The sequence below is a fragment of the Bombyx mori genome, chromosome 16 (genome assembly GCF_030269925.1).
Source record: "Bombyx mori chromosome 16, ASM3026992v2".
In the NCBI taxonomy this organism is placed as follows: domain Eukaryota; kingdom Metazoa; phylum Arthropoda; class Insecta; order Lepidoptera; family Bombycidae; genus Bombyx; species Bombyx mori.
Window position 1 is genome coordinate 3,798,183 of NC_085122.1, and position 10,245 is coordinate 3,808,427.

Genomic DNA, 10,245 nt, shown 5'->3' on the forward strand with positions numbered 1-10,245 from the left:
GTATTGAGTAGATTCTTTTTTGGGGAGAACTTGAGACAAGAGTTCTAATATTAATTAAAATTCAATTTGATTATTACGATAATTAAGATATGTAGAGATAGTAGATGCATTCGTAATTTTACAAAAAACATTAAAAAACATTAAAGTGGAAGTCGTCGTGGCCTAAAAGATAAGACGTCCGGTGCATTTGTGTTGAAGCGATGCACCTGTGTTCGAATCCCGCAGGCGGGTACCAATTTTTCTAATGAAATACGAACTCAACAACGATTCACGATTGACTTCCACGGTGAAGGAATAACATCGTGTAATAAAAATGAAACCCGCAAAATTATAATTTGCGTGATTACTGGTGGTAGGACCTCTTGTGAGTCCGCACGGGTAGGTACCACCGCCCTGCCTTTTCTTTTTTTTTTTTTTTTTTTATTGCCCTTGTAGGCAGACGAGCATACGGCCCACCTGATGGTGAGTGGTTACCGTCACCCATGGACTTCAGCAATGCCAGGGGCAGAGCCAAGCCGCTGCCTACCGTTTAATACTCTCCACAAGCCTCGTTTGAAGAAGGACATGTCATAGCGCTCGGGAAACACCGTGGAGGGGAGCTCATTCCATAGCCGGATGGTACGTGGCAAAAAAGACCTCTGAAAACGCACTGTGGATGACCGCAGTGGCTCCAGGTAGTATGGATGAACTCTACTCCGGTGGCGGGCGGTGCGATGGTAAAAACGAGATGCCGGTATCATCTCGAACAATTCCTCAGAGCACTCCCCATGGAACATACGGTACAAAATGCAGAGGGAACCGAAGTCTCTCCGCAGACCCAGAGGCTGCCGTGAAGTAGTAATGCGTTTCGGTTTGAAGGGTAGGGCAGCCGTTGTAACTATACTTGAGACTTTAGAACTTATATCTCAAGGTGGGTGGCGCATTTACGTTGTAGATGTCTGTAGGCTCCAGTAACTACTTAACACCAGATGGGCTGTGTGTGAGCTCGTTCACCCATCTAAGCAATAAAAAATAAATAAATAAAAACTTACTTCGAGAACTATCTCTGGTCGCGTGGTCGTAAACTGTCCCGACAATATTCATAGCTAATATCGCGAGAAGAATTTTAACGAACAGTTTTTGTTCTGGTTCGATCGCGTCTTCATCGTCTTTCGTTTCGTGGTACGTTCTGCAGTGTTGTAAGCGATGTAACTTCGCGTTCATACGAAGCGTCTTCGCCCAGTTTTTGGCGCGGTTTTCGAAAATATTTGCCGCGTTGCTTTTTTCTGCGTCGCGGGCGCTCAGGCACCAGCCTCGTCGGATCAACGTCCGATTAAAGTAATACGGATTCGACGAGTGTTCCTAAAGTAGAAAATACATTTGGTTATGTTTTTTTTTAATTTTTTTTATTGCTTAAATGGCTGGACGAGCTCACAGCGTATCTTAAGTTAGTCAATGTTAAGTGGTTACTGGAACCCATAGACAATTACAACGTGAATGCCGCCACCCACCTTGAAATAGAGTTCTAAGGTATCAGTATAGTTACAACGCCTGCCCCAACCTTCAAACCGAAACGCATTGCTGCTTCATGGCAGAAATAGGCGGGGTGGTGGTACCTACCCGTGCGGACTCCTGCCCTGGTAAAACGGGAAAGGCCTCCTGGCCACCAGTATTACATCAATCATAAAAAATATGTATTTATTTATTTATTTTATTTATGTACACACAAAAAAGAAGACATAGTACAGAGTAATAGGAAAATTATGTACGAAGACACTGCTTATTTCTTTAAGAAATCTCTTCCAGCAGACCTGCGAGAGGATTATGTGAATAATAATTAAAAGTGATGAGTGTGTGTAGAACAGCTAAAACAATAAATACAACATGAGAATTATAGTAATGCACATACACATAGCAAATATTGTTAGGTAAACTTGACTACAAAATATTATAAGTAACACAGTATAAACGAAGAGTATAGAACAATGATCATTCGGTCGATGAGAGATAGAATTGTTTGACCGGGCTCCAGTAACGGTTTGTGATAAGCATTTACTTGATACGTGAATTGCTTATCCATCCGAATCAGTTAAAAGCGTACAAAATAAATACTTTCTCTTAATTTTTTTTTTTTTTTACGTTTTTATGATCGAAAATCTACTCCGGTGTTTCCCGAGCGCTATGATATGCCCTTTTTCAAGCGAGGCTTGCCGAGAGTACTTAATGCTAGGTAGCGGCTTGGAGGTACCTCTGGTGTTGCTGACATCCATGAGCGGCGGTAACTATCTACCATCAGGTGGGGCATAACGTCTCCCTACATAGGCCGTAAAAAAAAAGAAAAAAAAAACTAAACGTTTGATTAATGTTAGCCATTAATTTTATTAAGCGCCAAATATCTGTTTTCGATTTTATTATGTTAAACGGTACGAACATTAAGTCAATTATGTTAATTGTATTAATAAAATTACGTTGTTAATTTAACATTAATGTTTTTTTTTTCCTACCTAATCTGGTAGCCTGGAGCGGCTATTCCAGCGTAACCGTGGCTAGTAGGTGAGCTCACGGGGCTCAAACCTGACGACGATGCTAACACGAACCCTAGCAAGAGCCGTGCTTCGCAGAATCTACCACCGGATCGGCAACGCGACCCACTGAGAAGATCCGGCGAGAAACTCAGTGGGCTGTGTCTGAGAGTTAATTTACTCGTCGAGCCCTTCGTCGCAAGCGACGGGTTCGACGAGAGCGGTGACCGGTGCTTGAAGTACCTAGAAGCACCGTTAGTGGATCGGGAGGAGGTTAATGTTAATTAAACATCGAATGCCGAAAAACTCGGAGCCAATCTGCAGCGTGACTCAGAAAACAACGTCTTTTGTTCGATCGCTAGGTAGTTACATCAAAATAACTGATGGAAATGCTAATACGGCTGTGATTGCTTATGCAAAATTTCAAGGAAAGCAGGAGGGACAGTGTATGTAAAATTCACGTAAAAGTTGTAAAATAGACGGAAACGAGTTTTTTTCGGCAATTGAAAATACGGTTACGAAAGAAGAGCAAGTTATTGTTAACGTTTTACGTATTATTATTATTATTATTTTTTTATTGCCCTTGTAGGCAGACGAGGATACGGCCCACCTGATGGTGAGTGGTTACCGTCGCCAATGGACTTCATAGCGCTCGGGAAACACCGTGGAGGGGAGCTCATTCCATAGCCGGATGGTACGTGGCAAAAAAGACCTCTGGAAACGCACTGTGGATGACCGCAGTGGCTCCAGGTAGTATGGATGAACTCTACTCCGGTGGCGGTACTAACAATGTTCTATCTAGTATTTTCTTTCGTTTTCGCATGTCGGATACATTATTAATGTTCTATGCTCTTTACAAGATAGAGGCAAGGCAAAATAGAGGACACAGTTCTAGGAGCTGGTCAGACCAGATTCGATCTGTCTGAACATGCGATGCCGAGTTTCACGAAGCCAAGGTTCGCAGCAGATGCAGGGAGATGATGAGAAAATGATTCAGCGGGGGGAGTCACGACCCTCAGTAATTAGGAAAGCGATGCGGTTAGGAGGAGGATCCTTTTGACATATTGTTGTTATGAATATATGAAAAGCCCTTCACTCACCATTAAGTACGATTGCTAACGTTAAACTGTGTTGAAAATTAAAAAAAAAAAAACTTTGAAAATATTATGTATTATATTTTTTTCTTCTTCTCTTTCCGATAATGGCGCTTAAAATTTTAACGTAAACTATATTCTGTGATTTATACTCTTCTTATCCGATTACTTTTGCCTAAGCATCAAAGTGATCAATCACCAATAAGTACGATTCCTAACGTTAAGCTGTGTTGAAAATTAAAAAAAAAAACAACTTTGAAAATATTATGTATTCTCTTTTTTTTCTTTTTCTCTTTCCGATAATGGCGCTTAAAGTTAAATAGTATGTAGGTATTCTATTTTTTTCTTTTTCTCTGTCCGATAATGGCACTTAAGGTTTCACGTAAATCGGGTATTTAATTTACCTCCATAAGTTCGTAGATGTCATGCGGTCGCTCTGTTGGCGTCAGGTGGATCGTCCCAAAGCAGTATAGCCCATCTACTTCGGCCAAACATGATTTGTATTCGTCAAGCTCATACATACGAGGAAGTCTCGATTTTTCCGCATCTGAAATTAAGTTTTACGGTTCATTCGATATTGTTTGAGGATTATCAAAGCTATACCTACCTAGTCAGAAACTGGCCCGTCTGCTGTCAAGTGGTTACCAGACCCCACATATATCAGCGAAGTAAATGCCGCCACACTTTTATTTTTATAGCTTATATGGGTGGACGATCTCACAGCCTACGTGGTGTTAAGTGGTTACCGGAGCCCATAGACATCTACAACGTAAACCACCTTGAGATATAAGTTCTAAGATCTCAGTATACTTAAAACGGCTGCCCCACCCTTCAAACCGATTCACGGCAGAAATAGGCAGGGCGGTGGTACCTACCAGCGCGGACTCACAAGAGGTCCTACCACCAGTAAAACCCACCTTGAGACATGAGTTTATAATAATAAATAAATAAATATTTACTAACAATCACGCCACGTTAACTGGTCCCGTGATAAGTTCGTAAAGAACTTGTGTTACAGGTACCAGATAACGGAAATAAATGTAAGATTTTTATTATACACATTCATATATTTAATATACATCCATAACCCTGGAAAAGACATTTATATTTATCATACAAATATCTTCCCTTGGCGGGATTCGAACCCGCGACCCCCTTGTGTAGTGACCATGTCACTTATCACTACACCAGACGGCCGTTATTTTTTTATTATTATTTAGTTTGAAATCTCCGTTTTTGTTATAGTGCAAAGGCTGCACCATCCTTAAATCTAAATGCAGTGATGGATCACTGTAGAAATAAGCAGAATGATGGCTAACGAAAAGTGTGTAGCTGTTCTTCGTTTATCTCATCTTGAGTTTTAGAGGTGAGGCGATCGAATGACCGACTTTTCCATCTTTAATGTTGTCACCCTGTTCTGCTCCTCTTCTCCAGAAACAGTTCGTATGATCCCTGCGTTTGAATATCAAGGTCGGCACACATCTTGGTCCAGGAAAACCAAAACAAAAGATTCGTTCTTTACAACCCTGATCCATCGTTACTTTTATATGTGATAGATAATTTCCTTTTCTTTCACACAATACTTGCGTATCATATTTGCGTTTATTAAAAAAACGGAATTTTGTTTTTTTTGTGTGCTTCAAGGTGAGAAGGCGTGTTACCTATTTATAAATGACTAGCTGACCCGGCAGACTTCGTAGTGCCTCAATCGATAAATAAAAGACCTAAACTTTTATATAGAATAAACTTAAAACAAACAAAAGGAATCCGTCCGACGGGGGACACGTCAAAGGGAAAACAAAATTGTTATTTTTATTTAATTCCGAGAATTTTCATATTTTTATACCTTTTAAACCTTCTCTGGACTTCCACAAATAATTCAAGACCAAAATTAGCCAAATCGGTCAAGCCGTTTTCATGTTATGTCGTGACAACGGAAAACGGGTTTCATTTTTATATATATAGATATCTGGTGGCAAAGGGCGCGCGCGGCCGTTCTAGACCGATCCTTGTACATACCTCCGTAACCTAGACATCAACCCAGCGAAAAGTACTGCGGTGCTATTTCAGAGGGGAAGCTCCACACGGATTTCCTCCCGGATTAGGAGGAGGAATCTCACACCCCCGATTACTCTCTTTAGACAACCCATACCCTAGGCCAGGAAGGTCAAGTACCTGGGCGTTACCCTGGATGCATCGATGACATTCCGCCCGCATATAAAATCAGTCCGTGACCGTGCCGCGTTTATTCTCGGTAGACTCTACCCCATGATCTGTAAGCGGAGTAAAATGTCCGTTCGGAACAAGGTGACACTTTACAAAACTTGCATTAGGCCCGTCATGACTTACGCGAGTGTGGTGTTCGCTCACGCGGCCCGCACACACATAGACACCCTCCAATCTTTACAATCCCGCTTTTGCAGGTTAGCCGTCGGAGCTCCGTGGTTCGTGAGGAACGTTGACCTACACGACGACCTGGGCCTCGAATCTATCCAGAAATACATGAAGTCAGCGTCGGAACGGTACTTCGATAAGGCTATGCGTCATGATAATCGCCTTATCGTTGCCGCCGCTGACTACTTCCCGAATCCTGATCACGCAGGAGCCAGTCACCGTCGACGCCCTAGACACGTCCTTACGGATCCATCAGATCCAATAACCTTTGAATTAGACGCCTTCAGCTCTAACACTAGGAGCAGGCTTAGGGACCTCGGTAACCGTACTCGTCGAACTCGACAAAGAGTTCGCCGTGCAACCTAACCCATGAATCAGCTCGCTGAGTTTCTCGCCGGATCTTCTCAGCGGGTCGCGATTCCGATCCGGTAGTAGATTCATTCGCGAAGCAGCTACTCTTGAGCTGTTAGGTCTCCTTCGGAGGCGCTCGGGTAGCTGTTAGCAAATCCCACCTCTCCTGGCTGAGCCTTTGCTCGCCCACGTGTCCTGGTGAAACTGGAAAGGCCTCCGGGCCACCAGTAATCTTTCAACCATAAAAAAAAAAACCTCCGTAACGCGAGTACGCCTTCTATTTAATAATGAACTAGGTTTTACCCACGCCTTCGATCACGGTAATATAGATTTTATCAATCGTTTTAGGCACAGAACAAGTATTATTTTAGGACGCTGCTGTATGCTATGCTGTATATCTTTCCACTGAGATATAGATTCCGGAAATTGGATAAAAGCGAGCATGCACATTAATGACTTTACCTAATGCGCCCTTGCTACGTAATTTCGATTGAAGAGGCACCTAGGCGTCTCAGTCGTTCTTATAGAAGCTTGGCTATGGAACAGTCTAGTCTTTTTTCGCTTTCAAAACGTAGCTCATCAGCTCTCAAAATAGCTCCTCTTGTTTATAACAAATGACCGAATAATGTTGCGATATTGTTGTAATCAAACAATATTTGCCGTAGGAGCTTGTTTGTGGTCAATAGTTACCTCGTAAGCGTTAGGTTTTTTTTTATTGCTTAGATGGGTGGACGAGCTCACAGCACACCTGTTGTTAAGTGGTTACTGGAGCTCAGAGACATTCACAACGTAAATGCGCCACCTATCTTGAGATATAAGTTCTAAGGTCTCAAGGATAGTTACAACGGCTGCCCCACCCTTCAAACCGAAACGCATTACTGCTTCACGGCAGAAATAGGCAGGGTAACGTGGTGGTACCCACCCGCGCGGACTCACAAGAGGTCCTACCACCAGGTTTGCAATGATTTAAAAAAAAGACACGAAAATAATTATACCCTACCTAAGCAAGCGCTACGTTAGCGATGCTTATAAGAAAACGATGAAAAGTGATGTGTAATTATAGCTTAACCAAACATTAAAATAGACAAACAAAGAATTTTCTTTTTAAAGTTGAATTGAAACTAAAACTACCTATCCCTAAAAATAAGTTGTCTTATAACAATGAACGATAAATAATCATTGTTTGAGTGGCACGTACCTATTACATACAACTAGGGTTTTAATGTCGCATATAAATGAAGCGAAGGAAATTCGCGCGGGAAATTTTTGACTTATGAAACTAGTTTGGTCGTATTAATATTCGAAGAATACATGCCGATAATAAAACACTTCAATGCAAATCTCATTTAGGGACCACGTATTTAAATCTCGGCTAGATTCATAGTTTACGGGTCTTGCAACGCAGAATACTGTTTAAGATGAATTACTTGATACTTTGAAAAAAATTTTTTTGCCACGTACCATCCGGCTATGGAATGAGCTCCCACGGTGTTTCCCGAGCGCTATGACATATCCTTCTTCAAACGAGGCTTGTGGAGAGTATTAACGTTAGGCAGCGGCTTGGCTCTGCCCCTGGCATTGCTGAAGTCCATGGGCGACGGTAACCACTCACCATCAGGTGGGCCGTATGGTCGTATGGCAATAAAAAAAAAAAATTCGGAGGTATCGTCAAAAAAGTGGAAGAGAGTGTGACTATTGAGTTGATACCATTAACTGCATTTTGTTCCTTGTGTCCTAATGCCAGTAATTGATATTTCACATCCTACCACATACCTATCCTTTGCGTATTTAAAATAATATGATTGTGTTTTATGGAAGTGTTGAGATTTTCCCAAATACCAGTAAGTTTTATTACGTTATTTAGACATCTTTTATTTAATTTTAACGAAGGTCAACATAATTGGAATAGCTTTTGGTGCGATTTCTACATAATTTTTATAAAAGGCAGCTTTAATGTTCAAAATCAAATCGGTTCGAAGCTCCAGAAATTAGGATAATAAAGGAATTATTTCTGAATTTTTGTCATGTCATAAATATGTATAGTACCTACCTGTAAGTTCCCTCGCTTTTCCGCTAACGAATAGAAACAGAACCGCGTATATCGATTTGTACATTGTTACTGAATCTAGTAACTATGATTTTGATTCATTAATTAGTATTGATTCTCATTTGAATGCGCATATAAATCTAAAAGATGTTAGGAAGGTTAATTGGCTGTGTGAAAATGACGCGGCTTAATAAACAAAAACATAATAGGTATATGAACTTGTGTTTGGCGTCATTTAGGTAATCTGAGTTGAAGGTTGCTATTTTGATATCAAATGAAACTTTTATTTTGTTGAAATAACAATTTTTTGCATACGAAGGAATGAAATATTGATTTACTAGCGACAAATGACGAACGACTTTTCGTGCTGCATACATAAATAGAGGAACATTCTTCTGTATAATCTTGGCCCATCGAGTATCTCGCCGGATATTATCAGAGCGTTGCGATTTTGATGCGGTGGTAGATTCAGCGAAGCACTGCTCATGTTAGGGCTAGTGTTAGCAAATTCTCTCAGATTGAGCCCTTGAGCTCACCTACCCGTAGCTGGAATACCCGCTAGGTTACCAGAAAATAGGTAGGGAAAAAGGAATCTTACGACTCTTTTGATAGCCTTCCTACCTAAAAAGACAACGGGTTCTACTGCTAGGTTCGTTTGGTGTATCGGAATATATAAATAGACTTAATAGACATAATATGTGATAAGGTGGGCTTTAGGACTCTATCGACGACCCATTGGATCGTTCATCTTCATTCTTATTTCTTTTGTCTTATACCATTAAAGGAAATGGAAAGTTTTTATCGTGATTTTTTTCATCGTAATTTTCATAAGCATCAAGATGTCTAGTTACGATCATGACTTATGCAAGTGTAGTTAGTGTCCACAAAGCTATCACACGGCCCGAATCCTCTATCCAAACAAAACAGTACTGTTTTTGCAGGATAGCAGTCGGAGCACCGTGGTAGGCTAGCAAGAGCAATGTAGATAGATCTTCGCAATGAATTAAAATCAATAAGTGAAGACAGTGTCAGTGTGCTTCATCGACAAATCGATGCAGCTTCTGCGTCAGCCGTAAGGTGAGACTATTTGCCCGAAAAATGATCGATAGGATCACCTAACGACAAGTCCATGCCTCAAGCACGCCCGTGATTGACCCCCTGCGTTCATATTATCAAGACACGAGAAATATACATAAATTTAGCCTACTCCTACTTTGACGTAGTAAGTCTCCTAGTTCAATTGAAGTTATTTTTTGTGGTCACGCTAACAGAAAGCTTAAAGCTACCCAACGAGAGCTAAGTTAGAAGTTTTCTTAGCGATCGAATAAAATTTTCGAACAATAGATTCGCAGGAAAATCATGATAACGAATACAGCTCGAAAATATTTAGCATTAGTTAATTTTTGCACAATTGCAACATAAGACAGGAAATTGTTCGAAATCGACAATTTCGAAATCACAATAGATATTACATATTATTATGTTCATCAATTTTTTTGTTGTATTGACTGTAAAAAAATTCCACTTATCCTTTGCTCTTCCTACCTTAACACGTTAGCAGTCCCTATCAAAGCGTTCCGAAACACGCCCTATGTCCAAGTGTGATTATATATTTTTTGGCCATTATTCGATGCCCACTTATCGACTGATGCATTAAAAGTAACAAAATATAGTCGTTGATTCCGGATATACCCGTGTACACCGGGCGGTACACGGACTTATGAATTAAATTACCGTGTACACTTAACGTGTACCACAGACTAATGAGTGTGGCGGGTAGCCATCATACAACGCAAGATAGGATAGGGTCTCTCCAGGAGACACTCCTGCCACCCAGGACCTGTCCAGGAGGCCCTCC

At 41.0% G+C, this 10,245-nt stretch overlaps 1 protein-coding gene across 1 annotated transcript in view; it reads right to left on the reverse strand.

The window, feature by feature from the left end:
* Window positions 1-8,461, reverse strand: part of LOC101741819 (nose resistant to fluoxetine protein 6) — a 35,745-nt gene extending 27,284 nt beyond the window's left edge. The window contains exons 1-3 of the mRNA XM_012692674.4: window positions 8,391-8,461; window positions 4,000-4,142; window positions 1,032-1,341 (exon numbers count right to left, since the gene is read on the reverse strand). Coding sequence (XP_012548128.1) covers window positions 1,032-1,341; window positions 4,000-4,142; window positions 8,391-8,454 — 517 coding nt within the window. The 5' untranslated portion in view covers window positions 8,455-8,461. The remainder of the gene's footprint in view (window positions 1-1,031; window positions 1,342-3,999; window positions 4,143-8,390) is intronic.
* Between the last annotated feature and the right edge of the window lie 1,784 nt (window positions 8,462-10,245).